Consider the following 21,191-nt stretch of genomic DNA (forward strand, 5'->3'; position numbering starts at 1 on the left):
CCAGAAAGCCTTGAGGGGAAGATATCAGATTTGTTTAAAAGTAATAAAAAAGTTATCGCATGATTATGAAAAGCTATAGGATAGAATGCTTTGTCATTTTACGTCACAATGCAATAACTAATGTGCAATTCTATTTAATACACCGTGCAATAATCCTGAAAGAAGTGACTTCTGCTGCTACCACACCCGAATATATGTCAATACACATGCATATAAGCCACATTAAATGTACAGAAGACATCCTCTGCCTTATTTCTTTTTGTATTTTTTCTGCTTTTTCTTACCTACTCCTTTTGATCCATGGTATAACGAGGACACACTGTGTATATATTTGATGCACCTCGTCCTACTTGACTCCTCTTTCCTATGACTACTGACCACTGAGCCGATGTGACATGTGAATTTCTCCAATGTGAGATCAATAAAGCCTATCTTATCTTATCTTAGTTCAACTGTTTGGTGCAAGACATGAAATAATGTTTTAAAAAAAAAAGAAAGCACACAAAGCGACAGGTTCAAAGAGAAACAAAACAAGTATATGTCACGACAATACCGCACGTCTTTACTACAAAACAAGGAAATGAAGGTTTTGCACTTATTCAGAAAAAAAAGGATCATATGGGAATATCGGAAGAGTTCAGGAGTTGTATGGCCCACAGATTAAACCTAAGCCTCTTTCCAGAAGGCAGACTGTTAAAGATGGGATGACCAGGGTGGGAACTGTCCTTAGTGATCCCCATGTCCTCCAGCCGGGGCAGAGAGCAGCCTACGGTCTGTTCTGCAGAGCTGGCGGAGAACCACAACGAGATGCTCTGCATCAACGGCGAGCCGGTAAAAGGACACCGTTAGGTTCTTCTACCAGATGGTTCCTCTGTAATAGACGCAGGAAGTGGAGGCTCTGCAGTATTCTGCTTCAGATGAGTCTTAGCGCACCGCTCCGACAGCCCCCTGGGTTTCCTCTGTGTAGGCGGACTCCCCACACCCCAGGCCCACCACAGTGGAGTCATCTGCGAATGTGATGGTTGAGTTCGTGGGGTGAGAGGGGAACGGTCACATGTGAGCGTGAAGCAGCACAGACGAGGTCTTAGCATGCTGCCCTGGGGCATGCCAGTGCTGAGGCTGAGAGTAGAGGAGCAGATCCCACCCACTTTGATCGCTATGTCAGTCAGGAAGTCCTTGACCGAGTAGCAGATGACGCTTTTAAACGCTGAACTATAGTCAACAGAAAACCCTCCTGACAGGTTCCTGGAAGCTCCAGTTTGTTCAGATGCATCTGTAGTTTAGGAATTGTAAAAGCTGATTTTTTTATTTTATTTTTTTTTGGCTAAAAAAAGACTTATTGCATGCCGACGGTGTAGCAAAAACATGCTAGGCTTATCATCCCTCCTCGTGTTTACTTCCTTGGAATGAAATGGGATGTGGGTTGAGAGGAGAGATTCAAAGCAAGTCTTGGCCTAAGCTTAGGAAATAGAACAGTTTAAAGTCTGGCTCATCCATCACTTTATCAGTTCCCGCTTTCGTTCTCCTCCTGCTGGTCAGAACCTCTGAGCTATAATATACACTGGAGTGCTAATCACCGTCTGCTTGAACGAGTCGCTTTGAAGCCACCAGCCGCCATATTGGTACTCCCTATTTTCCTCCAGTAACTAGGGAATATGTGCGCTACAGCATCGAATAACGAGGATTTTCTCATGTTCAAGGGGGGGCTTAAGACTTTTAAAATGTCAAATGCCATATACTTTTATGTTATGCTCTAAAACTATCAAGTACTGAGAAAGTCATGTGCTGAAATATTTTGCATTTTATTTATTTAAATATATGTGTTTAACATTTATAAATATATAAATAACAATATACAAAAACATATATTTACATATGTGTATACATATATATACATATACACATACTTAAATATACATATATATATTTAATATGAATAACATGTAAAATATTTCAGCAATTTTTCAACTACTAATTTCCTAGTATTTGATAGTGTTAGTACATCCACTGACTGTAGAATTACCTGTGAAACGTTTTCACTCAGCCAGAAAACTGCTTGTTGTTGCAACCAAATCCTATGGGATTCTGTGAGAGTAGGGAGTAGCAAGATGGCGGCCAGTTACTTCAGTTTTTCGGCAAAATCAGCACTCCAGTGTTTAATATAGCTCAATGGTCAGAACCTCCAGCAGTCCCGGCGGTCGTTCTTCCATCTACCTTAGCGGCCGTGCGCTGCGAGCCGGAGTCTTATATCAGGAGGAGTGTACAGAGCAGAACGGGCTTCCGTAGTATGAGGTGACAGAGGAGCGTGTAGCTGATTTATTACCGGCTGTTTAGCCGCTTAAATGAGGCTAAATGATCCAACTAGCTTAGGGAGGCGAGATGGAAGCGATTAGCCTACATAAAGAGCAACGGAGCGAGAAGATCTTTTGAAGCCAGTCAGTGACTCCTGACCTGCTGTCATTTTGCGTTTTCTCTATGTTCCTCCCCTCGCACCTCTCTCTACTCCTCTTCAACATCGGAGTTGTCTCATGTAGTCTCTGCACAGCAAAGCTGATTGATCGAGCAGTAGTTCTCTGTTTCGGCATAAATGTCATGCAACAAAATGGTGCTCAATGTTTTTTTATGATACTTAACATGAAATGTTGGATCAGCAGATTTTATTTTAAAGGGGACATATGCTTTTCGGTTCTTCCTTTTCACGTTGAAATCATTCAGTTGTGGTCTATATAAAGTGGAACAGCAATGCTTTGGGCTGAATACCTCATTAATTTACTCGCTTGTTCTGAGGTGCGTCTGAGAGCAACTCGTTTTGGTGCCGTCTCTTTAAATGTACTTCAATCTTCACACCTTGTCCCCTCCAGGTCAGATAAGTGGATTTTCTATGATAATACCCGTTTAATAAAAAAATAAAAAATAAAAAAAAAGATGAAAATTGAATACAAAGATGAAAAGCATGTTTGTTTAAATCTACAGATAACTTTATCATTTTTGTTGGTAATTCTTTTTAAAAACAGAGAACTTGTGTTTTCATGAGGGCAGGGTGTGTGAAAGCTTCTTATTTAATGCAGATGTACAGTATTGCGAACTCGCGTAGAAGAGACGCGTTCCTTGTAGGGATAACATTGCTGACCTTGATAGTCTGTGAAAGTTACCTTATATTGTGTATCTTAACTAACAAAATAAATAAATGAAAATGAATGCTTGTAGTAGTCAGCTGCCAGAACAATTAGCAAGTCTCAGTGTCCCAACTTGCATCTAAAATGCTGCCTACACAGATCCGACACCATTCTCTGCTCTTATCTTTGAGTATGTGAGGCTGAGGTCTTCAGGAGTGCAAGGGGCGCTTTTTTTTTTTACTCTGTGGTGGCATCAGCTGTCTTCTGTGGTGTGGTCTGTTGGAGCACAAGCATGTCTACAGCTGAGTTATGTAAGCTTGTCAGGAGGGCCAGCTCTGTTCTAGGATGTCCCCTCGATCCAGTACAGGTGGTGGGAGACCGACGGATTAGCAGAAAATAATATCTCTCACTCCAAATTGTTGCAGAGCTGGAGAGCTCCATCAGTGACAGACCAGTCCAGGCATATGTTAAACTCCTGGCCCTCTTTTAAGTCGCACGACTTGTGGCTAAGAAGAGTTCTGACCATACACTGCAAAAACGGAACTAAAAATAAGTAAAATTTTCTTAAAATTAGTGTATGTGTCCTTGATTTAAGCAGGTAAATAAGATGATCTGCCAATAGAATAAGATTTGTGCACTTAAAATAGGAACAATTCATCTCCATCATCTTATTTCAAGTGCAGGATGTCTAATTATCTTAATTTATGGGTCAAAATACTAATTTCATTGGCAAATGATCATATTTACCTGCTCAGATCAAGGACAAAAACACTATGTTTAAGAACATTTTGCATATTTTTAGATCCGTTTTTGCAGTGTACATTTTATCGGATGGTTAATTTACACCTATAGTACATGCAACCCCAGTTCACCCCCATTATGCACGTCCTCTACGTGTCATTTTTTATCATCGACGCCTAAGTTAGGATAACTATAACCACACATTCAGTCCCGAGTCACAGAGAACTTCCTCTCTGCTCTTCAGAAGCCTGGAACGGACAGGAGCTGCTCATAGGAACAGGAAGGCTCAGTGAGAGGCGACGGGTGTCTGAACCCTTTTGGATGTGTGCTCTGCGAGCGTTTTTTTTTTTTCAGCGCTCAGCCTCTGTGGCTTGTGTCCGTTAGCGCATTTGTTTTGAGTGTCTGAACGAGGTGAGAGAAACCTTCCCCCACATCCGTTTCCTCTCTGAGAGGAACAGTAGGTCAGGAGTTTGGTCCGCTCGGGCCGGATCACAGAAGTACAGCGTGCGCAGAGGAGACGCTTCTCAAACCGGTTTTGAAGGTTTACGTCTGGGTGTGTTGAGACGACGGCCGCTGTTACAGTAACGGCCGCTGAACACGTTTTCATTGTGCGGTAAATTATATTCTGTTGTTTTTTTTTCTAGAATGTTAAAAGTCGAACACAAAGTGGTGCATAATTGCAAAGTGAAAGGAAAAGTTTTACAGATGAAAAGTCCGGCATGCGTTTGTATTCAGCCAGCCGGAGTCGATACGTTTGCTGCAGGCCTTTTGGGGGGGGGGGGGTAAATCTCTGCAGGTCTCCTACATCTAAAGCTTGAAGCTTTGAACGAGTCCCATTAAGAACAGTTCTTTTAGAAAACAAGTGGAGTGTTTATGGGCTGCAGTTTTTAAGCGTCGCTACAGACTCAACTGGATTTAGGCCTGCACCGTTCTAACACATGCAAGATGTTCTTGCATGCAATCTAAATCGTTTTACCGCGCCTCTTGTTGTATGTTCAGGCTTGTCGGCCTGCTGGAAGGTACACTTTTGCCGCTCTCTTACATCTTTAGCTGCCTCTTACAGATGTTCTCCCAGGATTGCACACTTATATTTGCATCACGCCTACCGTTTTGCTTTTCCATGTTGGAAAAAAAAAAATATAACCGCAGACTATAATGCTGCCACCACTGTGTTTTTACTGCAGGGATGGCGTGTTTGGAGTGATGTACTGCGTCGGTTTCGCATTGAGGTGTATTTTTGATCTCGTTTACACTCCATTTATTGTTAGGGGATCACTGATGGCACGGAGGGCAGAGTGCCTCAGCATTAGGGGTGTAAATCCCCTGCTTTATCATGATTTATATCAATTTGTTTGAATGACGATACGATATTTACCGATATCACGAAGTCTGTTGCGATACGTTTGATTACATTAAATTCATTAAAGTCTGCGATCGATATGACGCAGTATTGTCCGCCCACCTAGCCATGTTACTTACATTGATATCAACTGACAAAAAACCCAAATATAATTTTTGCCGACTTTATTTCTGAGCATTCTTCTCATTTTTAAAATCGTAATAATAATAATAGATCACCTGTTCATCTCAAGTCACCTTACAAAGTCAAATTCAATCAGATTATACAGATTAGTCAAAAAATGTCCTATATAAGGGAACCCAGTTGATTGCATCAAAGTCTTGATAAGCAGCATTCACTCCTCCTGAAGAAGCGTAGAGCCACAGGGAGAGTCGTCTGCATTGTTTATGGCTTTGCAGCAATCCCTCATACTGAGTAAGTCTCATGGTTTGTGAATTTCTAAATAAAGGCACATCCTAAACAGGACATGAATTGATATTTTCATTTTGTATCAGTGCAGTTGGATCGTTGCTCATTTAATCGATGTGGATCGATCTATCGTTACAACCCTAATAAGCATGGCATAATTTTAACAGAAATATATATTTTTTAAAAAGGCTTGTTACACAATGTTTCCTTTTCCTTTCACTTCACAATTATTTTTTTCATTGGTCTGTCACCTAAAATCCTGATTAAATCCCCTGAAGTTTGTGGTTGGAGCGTGACAAAATGTGAAAAGGTTTAAATGCAGGCTTGTACAGGGCACTCTATATCCCAGCAGTGTGACGGAACAGGAAGCTGATATTTAGCTTGTTTAAAGTGTTACTCAGCATTTTCCTTCATCTGCAATGATCTGTTTATATCTCCTTCAGCCGCTGCCTGAATGTGGGCTCGTCTAAGCAGAGCGTCGCCATCCACACCTGCATCCATGTCCGCTTTTGCACATAGGCTCACGTCTGACTGACTGAGCGTGCGCGCGTGATAACACCCCATCTCCTGCGACGCTCCCGGACGCACTTTATCGTCTTCCTGTCTCCTCGTCGTTCTGGACGGGGGGAGTCTGCAGAAGGAGCTCACAGGAAGCGCCGTTTAACTTGTCGTGGTGAAAAGAAAAACAAATTGTGCGACGCACAAATGGAGGAAGTGCTGCTTTCCGCATGCGGGCTTCGGCTCGGCGCCTGTCATTCTGAAGTCTAGAGGCAGCAACGTGAGCGTGTCCTTAACCGCACGTGTCCTCTTCATGTGTCTCGCTTTTTGAACTTTTCTCCTCCGCTGGTGTCAGTGGCGTTCTCTCTCGCTGCTGGCTGCAAAAGACTGATGCTTTTGGAGAATCTCTAAAAGCTGTTAACAGAGCGGTTCTACGTAAACTTATGTAAAAAGGAGCTAGATGTCCCAGAAATGTCAATGACATTAAGAATAATGTGCAATCCACTGCATTTAACTGCTAAAGTATCTGCTGTTATAGAATACCAGAAATCTCCACCAGAATTCTGGATCACACGGAGCAATGCATGATGGGATGCAATTTAGTGGACATGCCATCATGGCTGAGCAAGAGCAGCAGCAGTAGTTGAGAGTTCAAACGATGCAGGTTTTTCTATTGCATTATTTTTTTTTTTTTAATGCGGGTGGCTTACAGTGTTTTATATTCTTTTGAATTCATGGTTTATTATGTAAGATGAGGTAAGAAATTCCTTCATTGTCCCACAATGGGGAGATTTGGGTGTGACAGTGGCAAACCAGTTAGTGCTAAAGCAGCAGGGAATGAACTTATCAGAAAGGCCAAAATAAAACTGCTGCATAATTATTGATAACGAGGCATATTTAGGTAAAATGAAATATCCAGCAGTCGATTTACACGACAACGTGAGGAAAAATATGCAACATGCATGGTTGTACAAGCAACACCCGGGGTACCAAAACACGTGTGCAAATGGACATCGGCATCTGAGAGACGATGTAAATGATTCATGATCAGGTCCCGTGTGTTTCTTTCTATTTTCACTGAATTTATATTTTTACTGCTTCTAGGTTTTAAGGCCTCACATAAGCAAACACCTCGCCCGTAAAAACTGTACGACCTCATCGGTCGTCCGTGATGGCAAGCCAGACGCACAAAATCATTCCGAGCGCCGCAATCTTAAGACAACCAAGAACCCATGTTTTAACAAAAGCAGCTAAACATCTATTTTTTTTTCCTTTCTTTCTTTTCTTGCAGCTATAATCTACGCTCACAGTTACACAGCCGGGCTTGCTCACCGTCTTAATTGTACCTGGAAAGGCCAGATGGTGGAAATTTCCGTCCTCCATCACAGGCCCTAAGTGTGAATGAATCAGACATGCTAAGGGCGTGTTTGCGGGCAGCAGCATGAAGGGGGGGGGGGGGGGGGGGGGGGGACTCTCCTTCTTTGTGAGAACAATTGAGTAAAAGAAAAGGCAGCAAATTGTTGAGGAAGACGCAGATTATGCACACTTTTACACACGTGTGACTGACGATGACGGTGGAAATAATCCCCCAGAAGCTGAATGCTTCCCACTGCAGCAGTCGTTAGGATATATGCGCATCTAGAATGTAGCAAGGAGTTCTGGGTATGCACCTGGAGCTAAATATTTGCTGGCTGTAGCACAAAGTGACTGAAGGAGAAAAAAAAAAAATCATTTAAAAATTTGAAATGCTCCATTTTTTTTACAGCAAACACTTCCTGTGATATTTTCACACACTCACAGGTGTCGCAATGTCAGGACAGCCATTTTTTTAAATATATTTAGGTCTCTTGGATTTAAAACATGCGTGTCAGATTTGTTCCTGTTTGAATTTAAGGCAGTTCCTAAAACGTGGGTTTAAAAAGTGTTTGGTTACGGGACATGTGGAAACACGCAGAGCAATGATCCTCCTAGACAGGTCAGGTACTACTGGCGTACAAGGCTTAATTTCTTTTTTTAAAAGCATCCGTCTGCCCTTTCTTACTCCTTCTGTGACCCCCTACATAACCAAAAGCCACTTCTCATGAAGCGCATAGTGCTTGAAGACTTGTGCAGAAGTGGTAGGAATGTGTCTTGACACCACAAGGGGGCAGCACATCTCCAAACTGCACAGCTCCCCGGGAATATGCAAGGTTGCATTTGTTAGGGAGGACTGATCAACTCTAAGAGAGTCAACTCCTCTGTTTTTAATGAGACTTCATATACATTGTGCTTTATGTCTAAGAGGGTGCCAAGACAGAGGAGGCGATACGTAAGGGGTAAAGAAAAGTTAAGTTACTGATGATAGGAGAGACGTTGATGTGGAAAAGATCAACATACGGGGGCAACGGGAGGGAGAGAACCACTGGGCATGAAATCAGATCTGGGTGTTGCGTAATCATGGCTCCCAGGCCTTCCCAGCATTCACTTGGACTCTTGTATCACATGCCTTAATCAAGGTGCTGCAGTATTAAACCAGCGCTACCGGTCTACCACCAGCCTGAGGCGGACGGATCGATGATTCTCTTCTTATTTGTGCTTCGACGGTTTCTTTACACTCTTTTCAAAACATCATTCCCTTTGAGCTCACTGTAACACGTCCTCATCCCATCGCCATCTTAAGGATTCTGCTCAACCTCAGACTTTCCCCACAAAGGATGAAGTGGAATCTAAATCCATTCGGTTTGAACAGTAGAGGCATTTTTTCCCCTTCTTTGTTCCTCCTTATTTACGTTCACTGTCCTTCACATACTACTAACACAACATGTCAGCCACGGTGTTACGGTACTGCTTTGTCTCAGCCATCCTTTTTTTGTGCGCTATTCTGTCCTCACCCTATAATTTCAGACTTCATCGTCGGCGAAAAGTCTTTGTTTGCATGCCAGTCAGCCACAGCCAGGAAGTCTGCCTTTAGTCTCCTCTTAAATTAAAATAAAACAAAATAAAACGTGTTTTACATCAATGACTTCCTGCCCTCTGATGTAGCAGAATTGGTGGGACGCTTATATTTATATTTCCCCCTTAACAGATGCATTTTTCATAAACAACAGTAGAGGGCGTCAGAGCATCATCATCATCCTCAGCTTAAGTGCTTCAACAGTGCAGCAGCTGGGTAGTAAAAACTGCAGTCAGCGTTACACTGCACTGTCACATCATTAATATTTTAGCAGGTTTTAAAACGCTATATTAGCGAGTAAACTTTTTATCGGCCTGCAAACGTAGGAAATAAATTCCCGGCCGGATCTTTCAGTGCAAATACCTTTAATTCAATGCAATTCAATTTATATAGCGCCAATTCATGAAGCATGTCATCTCAAGGCACTTTCCAAAGTCAAATGCAATCACATTATACAGATTGGTCAAAAAATTTATTTTCTATATAAGCGAACAGGTTGATTACATCAAGTCTTGACAAGTAGCATTCACTCCTCCTGGAGAAGCGTAGAGCTACAGGGAGAGTCGTCTGCATTGTCCATGGCTTTGCAGCAATCCCTCATACTCAGCAAGCATGGAGCAACAGTGGAGAGAAAAACTCCCCTTTAATGGGAAGGAAAAACCTCCAGCAGAACCGGGCTCAGTATGAACGGTCATCTGCCTCGACCGACTGGGGTTACAGAAGACAGAGCAGAGACACAACAAGAGAGACAAAAAAGCACAGAAGCACACATTGATCCAGTAATCTGTTCTACATTAGATGGTAATTGCGGATGATCTGTCTTCTCTGGATGATGTCACAGTTAACAGAACGCCAGACCAGGTGTGCCTACTATGAAGAAAAAAAGACAGAGAACAAAAAGTCAAAAGCTGAAATTATGACAAGCAATGGAAATTGGAGTACAGTAGAACTCAATAGAGTGAGAAAAATAAACCCTGATTTCCTCCAGTAGCCTAAGCTCATAGCAGCTTTATGCTGATATAACAAAGGGTTTAGAATACCATCAGTTATGGAGATTATTTTTCTGTTCAAACCGTGTTGGGTTAATAGGGGCGACACTTGAGTCAGTGCATCTTAAAAACTCACGTCACTGGTTTTGCTATGGTTGTTTCATTTAAAAAGGGGAATTTTTAATGGCTCCTTTGAACATGGGGATATAGTTCAAGCACTTCGATCTGTTCAGTTTAGTTACATTTGATTTACAGCTAATGAAAAAAAAATTCAGTTTCTGAGAAAATTTATTTACACAAATATTTATTTATTTAATTATTATTATTAAAGAAATATTGGCCTATCATTTCATCACTTACTGAAATGAAGAATGAAGCAAACTCTTCCATAACTTTTCTAAGTTATTAAGATGCATCTGCAGCATAGAACCAGCTTAATTATTATTATTAACTTAGTTATTTTTTGTCTGATTGGGACATTAACATCTGCGACGAAGCCTTCAAAGGAGACTCTGTACGCAAGATTCAAGCTGCCTCCACGCTCCCAGGATGCCTAAGGAGCGGTATATCCGTGGCTTGGGTTACATTTCATTTCCCCTGTCAGGTGGAATTTTAAACTAGAACCAAACATTTCTGGATCTTGAAAGATAATACTTGACGAGTGCAGATCCCTGGCATTCCTCAGGCCTGATAATTTCCCCCTTTTTTTTTTTCTCCCCCCTCTCCGTCTTTGTTGTTTCGGAGGCGGATCAAAGATATGTCAACGTTGCGGTCATTTTTCACTGATTAATTTCCTCTGACCTTTCATGCGGCTCTTGGATACTTCCAGCCCTGTTTCAGGCCAGTTTCTTTGGACTCGCCTGCAGCCCCGTGGAGCAGCGAAAGCATGCTGTGAAGAATGGGGCACACTGTTTGAACATTACTGTAACAGACCGACGCAGACAGACCGTCTCCTGGCGTCTCTCGGCCTGGATGTATATATATTTATATACGGGTCTTTTTATACTGCACCTCTTGGTTTGGCGCCATCAGAGGTGTGCTCTGTGCATTTGCTTGTTTGCGTGAGCTTATTAGGAGTGTACCCGGTTCTTGGCAGGAAAAATCTAATATACATTAAACTGCGTAAGCTACACATGTTGGTTGTTTGGAAAGATTGATTTTTTTTTTTTTTTGGCATTCGCAGAAGGGAGCGTTGTGTTTTCCGTCAGTGTCGCCTCTGTTTTTTAAGCGGGGCGAACTTGGCGCTTGCTGTGGTTCGAGCTCTCCAAAGCTGGCCTCTCATCGCACACGCAGCCGAGGTGCCGGAGCCTCAGCAGAGGCTGCGTTTGTGCACTGCGGTCCAGCTTTCGACTCTCAGCGTATTCCTGGAAAGAACTGAGCCGGAGCTGTTTCTCAGCCGCACCAGAACCAGCGACGATCGCGTTCTCGTACTTCGAATGCTTGTGTTGCTGTATCCTTCACATCAACACATCCTGCTCTGCTAGTCGTCACAAAAAGGACATCTGAAATGGCAATAAGTGTTCAAGTAATCATCTGAAAAGTGCGGCGTGCACTTGTAATCTTTCTGTGTCAACAGTTTGGTGAAGCTTCTTTCGCTGCAGTCACAGCTGCGAGTCATTTGGGTTGAGCATCATGTATCTAGAGTCAGATTTTCCCAAATAGCTCTTCAGCTCAGTGTGATTTCACGGAGAGCGTCTCCATCAATCTTCGGATCTCGCCACAGTCTTTCAGCCGTACAGCGTTTTGGGTGTTTGCTTGAAGGCAGGGGTGTCAAACTCATTTTGGTTTAGGGGCCACATACAGCTTAATCTGATCTCAAGAGGGCCACACGAGTAAACTCATTGCAAGATTAAATAGAACTAATAAATGTGGACTTTTGGTTGATTTTTATATTAAATGAATTTCACTTTTACACAATATATTATGAATAACCTCAGCTTTTTTAAGAAAAGTATGTGCAATTTCAACAATACTTTTACTCAGTTAAACATTTACTTGTGCATTATGCATAAGAACTGATCACAGTGATTGTAAAATGTTGAGAAACATTTATTCACATTTTTTGGAACTTAAAAACACTGTCCTGCATGACAAAATACATCAAACAGATAAAAACTAAGAAATGATTTAAAATCAATTTTCCATATCTGTAACTCAGTGCTTCCATCTGCTGATTAAAACACAGTGCCCGTCGTGGACAATATAGTAAGTGCAGATTTTCAATTAAACAAACTACATGTTTTTTTCAATAATTGTTTTATCATTCTCTTCCTTTTATCTCCTCTTTCTTTCACCTTTTCTTTTGCTCTTCTTGTTCTTCCTTTCCTCTCCTACTTTCCCACTGTAGTGTTCATATCATTTGAGATATTCCCCGCATGAATCATAATAAAAATAGTCACATTCATAAATCAAGCGGAGCACTATGGCAATAGCAGTTTTGCTCCAATTGCGAAAGTCAAATCTGATGAGCTCTTTTTGGCATTAAGACAACAATTCTTATTGCCGCATTGCCAGACAGGACTCTGGGGAAAAAAACAAAAACAAACTGCGGGCCGTATGTTTGACACCCCCGCTCTTTGGCAGCCCCCCCAGCAGGTTCTCGTCCGGTATTGAGCTCCGTCAACATTGCCATGAACTTTGACCCTGATTTTCTGTCCCTGCAGATGAAAAGCGCTCCCTCAGCATGATGCTGCCTCTGCTGTGTTTTAACGGTGGGGACGGTGAGATCTGGTTGAGGTGCGGTTATTTTTGCAGCCATGCATGGTGAATTGCTTGTAGCCCACTAGTAAAATTTTTAGTGTCTCCTCATCAGGGAACTTTGTTTCATGTATGTGCCGTTCCTCTTAACGTTGCTTGTGGTGAACTACAATTGTAACTTCTTGTAGCTTTCTTCTAAAGTTGACATTCTGGTGATGCCTCCATGAAGACAAGAATTTCTGAGGTGCACAACTTTTATCTTCTAACATCGGTGCTGTTGATTGCTGCAGCTCCTGTTGAGTTAGCATGGGCTAACTCCTTTTTGCAGTCGGTCTGCATAGACAGCCCATGTTTTGGTATGTTTTTGGCTGCGTCATGCACACTTTCCATTTTTACATAATAAATTGAAAATTGAGCTGCAAGATGTTTAAAGCTTGGCCTCCACAGAACAGATGTGTTCATAATGAGTTTAGATTAAATACACGTGGATGATTTACAGCTACCTTCACTGTCTTGATGCTCAATTCAGATTTTTTATTTATTTTTTGCTGAAATCTGCTTTTTTTGTGTATGTAATTTTATCAATTAATCATTCGGTACATATTTATAAAACCTGCCGATCTATTTTTACACCTCTAGACCAATTTTATTTTGTTACAGCAGGAGAGGAAAGTGACTGTTTGAATTGAATAGAAAAGGGTGCAGACTTCTGGTCCTTAGCTGTGAATACATAAAGCTCAAATTTACTCAAGTCACTCCTAAACAGACTGCAAGTAATGTGGACGTTGGACGAAAGGGCTTTGTTGGTCTGGATGTTGAGGTGTGTTTCGAGAGAAGGAATCTTAAACGTGAGTGAGGAATTGTGAAAGGAAATAAAAAAAGACTAATAAAGCGAGGGCATCATCTAGATAGATCCTGAGCAATTAAAGTGCAGATAATAAATATGGGCTTTTTTTTCTTCATAATAAGTACACCTGGTCTGGCATCCAGGAGAGACAGATCATCCGCTATTACCTTATAACATAGAAAGTACTCCTGGATCAATGTGTGCTTTTATGCTTTTGTGTCTCTGCTCTGTCTTCTCTAACCTTCAGTGGGTCGAGGCAGATGAGCGTTCACACTGAGCCTGGTTCTGGCTCTGCTGTAGGTTTTCCTCCTTGTTTAAGGGGAGTTTTCCTCTCCACTGTCGCTTCATGCATGCTCAGTATGAGGGATTGCTGCAAATCCATCGACAATGCAGACGACTGTCCACTCTGGCTCTACGTTCTTTCAGGAGGAGTGAATGCTGCTTGGAGAGACTCGATGCAATCTGCTGAGTTTACTTAGATAGGAAACTTTTTAACCAATCTATGATTTGATTGAATTTGACTTTGTAAAATGCCTTGAGATGACATGTGTTGTGATTTGGTGCTATATAAATAAAATTAAATTGAATTGAAATATAGCCAGGTAGATAAAAGACTGAGAAGGAACACAGGGAGGGGATCTGGATTGTTCTGACTGAACCTCCTGTTGTTGTCCTGTCTATAGCTCTGGGGTAAAAGCAGTCGTCCTTTGATTTGTTCAGACTTTGTCTTTTAGACACCCACAATGTCCATTAGCAAAAATACAGCACATGATGTATAAGTGCTTAGTTTATGAAATCAAAATGAATGTGCGAGAACGGGGCTCATCAGTTCACCACTCCGATGCTGTCTGCGTATAAATGTGTCATTTGCATCAAAGAGTAGCTGCTGTTCTTGTTGCTTCATCCATCATCATCGTCATCATCATCTTCCTCCTGGCTGTGGTGTAGCTCTGCAGTGGCTGACCACCAGCAGCAGTGTGACTGATCAGCACTTTTGGTGCCAGCTGCTTTTGCTGTTAAACACAAACTTAAAACTCTAGAAACAACCCTGAGTATGTTTGGTGTGTTTGGAATGATGCTAAATAACGCTTTTATTTAGATGTTATATTAAGACAGACTGGTATCTAGATATAAAAAAATAATCTAAAATCCTAATTGATGGTGGGGATGGGGGTTTGATCATTTGATCCAACCGTTTGTACAGATTTTCCTTCTCTTCCCTAATCCTCTTCATCGTTCTGCATAATAAAAGCACATGTGAGCTCTCCATAACTCAGCCTTTGTGGTCTGGCTCTATGCTGAACATAACCACCTTCATCCTTATGCTTTCAGACTCTTTGAAACTGTTTCAGTCCAAATTCAAATGTTAGCTGTACAAACCGGGTTCACTGATTAGATGAGGTTGGCATTCATTGTCGTTCTAAAGTTTATTTTTAAACAATAACTGGCGCATAAATAGAAATGCAGTTAATCAAACAGACATGAAAGGCAGCCCTTTTACCCCTGATTGGCTCTGACTGCTGATTGGCAGATGAAATACTGAAAAACGCATTCATTAAAAGCATCAACACTAACCCTTTATTCACACTTATTCCTACGTCAAGCTCTATAATTGTAGCAAAAAGGAAAAATTACGTCAACAACCTCCGGTTTGTCAAATTTAAATGGTGTACATGGAGATTGTCAACCACAAAATATATTTTTTAATATTCACGATAGAATTAACTGTTTTATTTAAATATCGGAAGCAGATTTGTCTTTTGAACATTTACTTTGAAACGTGGTAATTTTGCCTTCTGCTTGCAATGACGATGATTATACACTGAAAAAAAAACAGATGAGCCAGACAAGAAGTCAGACGAAGGAAGTGCAAAGCGGATCCGGTAATTTTTCAAAATAAAGGAGCTTGGATGGCAGTGCGGCACATTTTGCAGTGAACGCACGGAGCGCACAAGAAACGTACTTGAGAACCAAGAACCTGCAACACGTTTTCTGATTTATGTTAAAGTCCTTATTGTAAAAAAAAAAAATAATACAAAATTATTGAATGGTCAACCCTGAAAAACAGAATACAAAGAATAATCTGCACTAACGTGGAAAAGTCTGATCGGTGCAAAATCTGCATTTTTGTTTCTTTTTCTCTCCATTTATCGTTTTTTTTTCTCCATCAAACAGCTTGCAGCATATTTTTTCCCAATTCATTGTTGTAGTCCTCTGGAGGAAAGATAAGATTCTGTCCTGATCGGTGTGGAAAAGCATAATTAGTGCATCTCTACCCATAGATAGAGGTTAGCACCAGGCATTCGGCTAATTTTCCTTTTATCGGAAACTAGTATCGACCTGGACCAGCCTGGTCTGCGCGCCTCCATCCAGAATGAGCTTTATTTGGACTCTGATATGAAGTTTAGTTTTTTTTTTTTTTTTGCTTATGCTGGATTAAAAACAACCATAAAATGGGGGTCTGCACTCTGGGATGACGCTTCCTAGTAATTTCCTAGAAAGCATGTGTCCCATTGTCGTATAGCGTGGATAATTCAATCAGCCTACCTGCGTTTTGATTCTAATTACGTCCAGCTTGATCACATTTTATAAGCGATGCGTGTTTGCATTACAAAGAGAGACGCGCCGTCCTGGGGGAGCTTCGGCGGGCATTAATGAATACCTCAGCCTCAGATCTGCGCGTCGGGCTGAGGGATAAAACGCGTAAAAATAGCTCATCGGATGGGAAACAGGAGCGCTTCCTGTGAACGGAGAAGAGAAAGCGGACTCGTTTCCACCTGGGAGCTGCTCACTTGTTTTGTTTATTCCACGTTTTCTGGCGTTTGATGCAGGAGAGGAGGACGGGCTGGAGATCAAGTTTCTGTTGGACGCGTTTCTTCTTTTTTTTTTTTTTTTTTTTTTGCGTCCCGGTGCCTTTCTACGTGCAACAATGCGACGCGCACACCGAGAGGAAAACCAGCCCCACGGAAACTGAACCGAGGGGGAAACCAAAGAAAACAGGAGGAGGGAGGAGAGAGTGGATGTCTGAGCAGCAGACACAGAGAGAAAGAGAGAGAGGGAGGGAGGTCTGCAGAGAGTGCGGTTCCGCGTCTGTACACGGATTGTTCACGTCGTGCGTGGGTTCGTTTCTGTCCCGAGCTGCGAGCAACCAAAAGGCCGACACGCCGTCAATTCTGGATCTCTTCCTGCGCTTCCTGTCGTCCAGGATGAGGTTTAAGAGGAACGGCTCGTACACGCTGAATAGGTGAGTGTGTGACGCCGCGCAACGTGGAGCCGCGGCAACTTGTTCGCGTGGGGTGGGGTGGGGTTGGGGAGGAGGAGGGGACGCGTTTTGTCATGTCCGAAGCTCATAAATCAGTTTTCTGCGTGTCTCTGGTTCTTCGGAGGCGTCCACGGCCCTCCCGTTGTTACCAAAACGACTTGATCAAGAGAAGAGGAGGGAGGGGGGGATACTTTTGATCATCGTGGAAGTGGGTTCTTTAAGACGCCTGCATTCGCCAGGTTCTAATATCATCTGGAAACTTCGGCATCGACTGATCCAAAACGCCTGTGATGGTGGTTTTCTAGCCCGTTGTGATTCAAAGAGCGGGCTGGACCGGGAGGAGGAACCTGTCTGTCCCGCTTTAATGGGCTGGGCTCACTGTTGTTTCCCCTCTTCCTCTGAGGAAGAGGAGCCCGACGATTCTTCTTCTTGCTTTTCTCACCGCCTCTTCTCTGCTCCTGGTCAAAAGTTAAAACAACGCACCTCTCAAAGGCACCAGTGTTTGAGGAAAGCTTTTAGTGCAATTCGTTTTATTTATTTATTTTTATTTATTTTTGGGGGGGTGCTTTTCTAAATGAATGCAGGAACCCAGTTCTACTTCTGATCAGTTATTCATTTAACAGCCTTTATACTGTGGATTCTCCTTTAGTAGTGATGCACCGATCAGTGTGGCAGAAATCAGCCGATTATTCCTTGATTGGCTTCATCTGATCAGCAGATCAAATACTGTATTAATTTTTTTTTTTTTTAAATAAATGTGTTTTCTGTCTTAGAAGCGTGTCACAAAGCATGTTGTTTGATGCTCTTTCTTTCCAGTTAATTTTATTAAGCCTGGGAACTCGTGCTTTGATGCTTAAAGTGGATTGATCTTGAATTGATCATTTTGTGTTAGTATTAAAACTATTTTTGCTTCATGCTGTGTTAAATGTGTTTTTTTGGGGGGTTTTTTGCAAGGTAAAAGGAACAAAGAGCTTGTATGTGTTAAATCTTCTGTGAAAATTGTAGTTGAACAGTAGTTGAATCAGCAGGACAAACTTCAAGAAAGTATTGTCATCTCTATTCCTTAGCAATTTGTGCCACGACCAAATGGCCTCGTGTTGAAGCCCCCTGTAGTAGACATGCAGCAATCAAGCTTTTTCTGGCTGACTTTATTTTACATCTGACCTGTGAATTTTAGATTCTGACCAATATTTGAATATTCAGACTGCGTTTAACCTTCACCAACCAGAATTGATCAGTGAGAAATCGGCATATTCTGATCTCTGGCTGAGCGATCGGTGCATCTGTAGGTTTTTTAAAGATATTAAACTTGTTGGGTGATCAAAATCGTGTCAAACTTTCAGGATTTGAATTAAGTTACACAAACAAGAACTGCATGTTCCTGTTGCATGGACTTTGCACGGTATATTTTAGGACAAATAAGGACATAACCTCACTACCATGAGGGTTCAGTAACTCTGGTCATTGTAGCTGTAGCTCAATAACTCCATTATGCGTCTGTCAGTTTACGTTTCAGCGCCAGGTTAAGTCGGTTCACCCCTTGAAATCTTGTAATTCATATATTATCGTTGTGTTTTTTTTTTTTAATCCAGTATCTTTACATCTAAAAGAATAACGACTCCAGCTGGTGAAAATCTTCCTGCCCTGTCCTTCAGATCCACGCTGAGCTCCAAGGACCTTGCCGTTCATTGTATCGTGTTTCATTCAACACAAGAGTCTGTCGACCAAACCTTTTGTTAGTTAGCACAGAGATGCTAGGAGACACAGTCGGTCAATAAGAGGCTGAAAGGCCTTGACGGGTCCTTGTCAGTGATGGGTTTCGTTTAACAGGTTTCAACTGTAGCAATGAGAGTGAATGAGAGAGCCTGCATTGTCTTCCCTTCCCGGTATCAGTTCATCTCATGCGTTTTTAGGAGGGGAAAAGAAATCCCAGATTACTTTACATCACTCAGGATGTCTTGCTTTTTGTTGTTTGTCTGGATTTTAGGATAAGACGCAGTTTTGAGGAAGTGGAGACAAAAACACGCTGACTGAGACCCGAAAGCACGTCGGTCACATTGTTGAAAGTGACATTTGATTTATTGTTGGTTTACCGTTTCGTACACTTTCCCCTCCGTTTCCCTGCCCCCTTGTTTCTGGGCACACAGCTTTCCGCTGCACTTGTCCCACACAGCGGCCACATCCTGATTCTCAGGTGCAAAAACACAAAGGGAGCTGATGAGGGCCGAGCTGCCAACGTTTTCTCCGCCTCTCAGCTGAAAGTGCCAGAGCAGCTGCGTCTCTCTGCTTTTGCCTTTTCGCAAGCGTTCCTGTTTCGTTTAGGAAATTGTGTGCGACGCTGCTGTGCTCCCATGCGGCACCGTCTGATGAATGCGAGCGCCCTGCTCTGCATGCGCGCAGGTGAAGGGAGGCTTGTTTGCTGCAGCTCCTGGTGACGGGTCTCCAGAGAAGCAGAAGGCGGCGGTGTAAGGAAAGGGGTGACGTCATTAGATGCTGCAGTTCTTTGTCATCTGAAGCACAGAAAGTTACACAGAGAGCTTGTTGCTGTCTCGCCGAAGGATTTTGGGTATAATGCAGCACTACTGGGCAACAATAGATTTTAATATTAATAAAATAGGCCTGAACGATTTTGGAAAATAATCTAATTGCGATTTTTTATTTTTATTTTTTTTATTATTTTTTTTTTTTTTTATTTTCTTAATTTTGCGATTTAATGCAATTTTTCCCCCCAGTTTAATTTATCATGTCTTTTTAAACATATGCAAACAACAAATCAATTTGTTTCCTCGCCGTACAGATTAGGTGCTAAAAGACCCACAGCATCTAAACTCAGAGCAGAAATGATTGCGTTCTGCCTACGATATATTTCAACCAAAATTACAATTTTGATTTTTCTATGCATTAACCACAAGCAACAAAAATGGCCTCTAAATAAAGATGTTTGTAAACAAGGACTATTTAAAACAAGAACTTTTAATATTTCTATTGATCAGAATATTATTCAAGAGAACAGCTTTTAAATGATCAATCCTTGTTGAACATAAAGTGCAACCAACAAACAAGTCTATGTATTAAACTGATTGACCAGTACTTAATGCTATGTATGATTATATAAACTCTAAAATAAGTAATAAAATTACAATATCTCACTGCTGCAACTGTCCTCCTTTCCATGTTGAGGCAAACCCACTTTAAACATTTTACCGACACCTAAAGGACGCGTCTGATTCACTAATTGTTACATAGCCAAAAATTGCTGACCTCTGCGATTTGGAAATCGCGTTTTTTTTTTTTAACTTGCGATTATATTGAAAATGCGATTAATTGTTTAGCCCTATAATAAAAGTAATATTGTTACTCTTGATGATTGTGGCTCACAGCCAGAGAAAACCTACCATTCAGTTCCTCAGCAAACTGGATCAATACATAAGAATAATGTAGAAAGTGACTTTTTACGCAGAAATGTTTATAACCTGCTCGATTAGAGCAGTGACTTGTGATATCTTGTAGACATCGACATCCTTCACACGCAGGGTACGCTGCTAGGGGCCTTTACCAAAGAAGCTGGCTTGTCAGGGTCCTTTATCAAAGCATATTAATAAAATTTTGAGTGGAAGAGGATTGCGAGGAATCAAAGTTAGTGTAGTTGAAGTCCCGCGGGAAGTTTCTGCTGTCAACTGGTGTTGGTGCCCCGTGTTTTCTGAACTCCAAAATCAGCTTCGCCAACTACCAGGACATTTTTGCGCAGTTCCTTCTTCCCGCTGCCGATAAGCTTTATGTAGATGTTGATTTAATTTTTTTCAGCAGGGCTTGGAACCGGCCCACGCTGCTGAAGGTATCTCCTTTGTCGACCTTGGTAACGCTCAGCTTGACTGACCGGCAAACTGACCTGTTCCAAACCCGACAGGGGAAGCTACGGCGTGTAGCGACGAGGAAGATGAGAGACCCCAGACCTAAACGTACAGATGAGTTCCAGACTAAGAGCTCCAGACTAAGGCTACGTTCACACTGCAGCCTGAAGTGACCCAATTCCGATTTTTTTTTTTTTTGCCCATATGCGACCTGTATCTGATCTTTTCATGACAGTCTGAACGACACAGATCGGATTTTTTCAAATGCGACCCAGGTTGCTTGGATATGTGGTCCTGGATCCGATACGTATCTGATCTTTTCAAATGCGACCTGTGTCTGTACGACCGGGTCGCATTTATCCAACCTGTACGTCATTGATACTTGACAAACGTCACTACCGGTGGACCTGGCTATGCCAAAGAGGTTGGTTATTGTGCGTTAACAAGCACCTGTTGCAAGTCCATTCGCCCCACGGCAACGCATTTACTC

The 21,191-nt window shown here is 42.0% G+C and overlaps 1 protein-coding gene across 2 annotated transcripts in view; it reads left to right on the plus strand.

Moving 5' to 3' along the window:
• mob2a (MOB kinase activator 2a) overlaps positions 1 to 21,191 on the plus strand; it is a 97,257-nt gene that overhangs the window by 20,444 nt on the left and 55,622 nt on the right. The window contains exon 1 of one of the 2 annotated variants that reach the window (XM_036151747.1): positions 16,513 to 16,832. The exons of the other annotated variant lie outside the window; for it this stretch is intronic. Coding sequence (XP_036007640.1) covers positions 16,609 to 16,832 — 224 coding nt within the window. The 5' untranslated portion in view covers positions 16,513 to 16,608. Of the gene's footprint in view, positions 1 to 16,512; positions 16,833 to 21,191 lie in introns of those variants that run through there. 2 annotated transcript variants of the gene reach the window in all.

The sequence above is a fragment of the Fundulus heteroclitus genome, chromosome 2 (assembly GCF_011125445.2).
Source record: "Fundulus heteroclitus isolate FHET01 chromosome 2, MU-UCD_Fhet_4.1, whole genome shotgun sequence".
NCBI classification, from domain to species: domain Eukaryota; kingdom Metazoa; phylum Chordata; class Actinopteri; order Cyprinodontiformes; family Fundulidae; genus Fundulus; species Fundulus heteroclitus.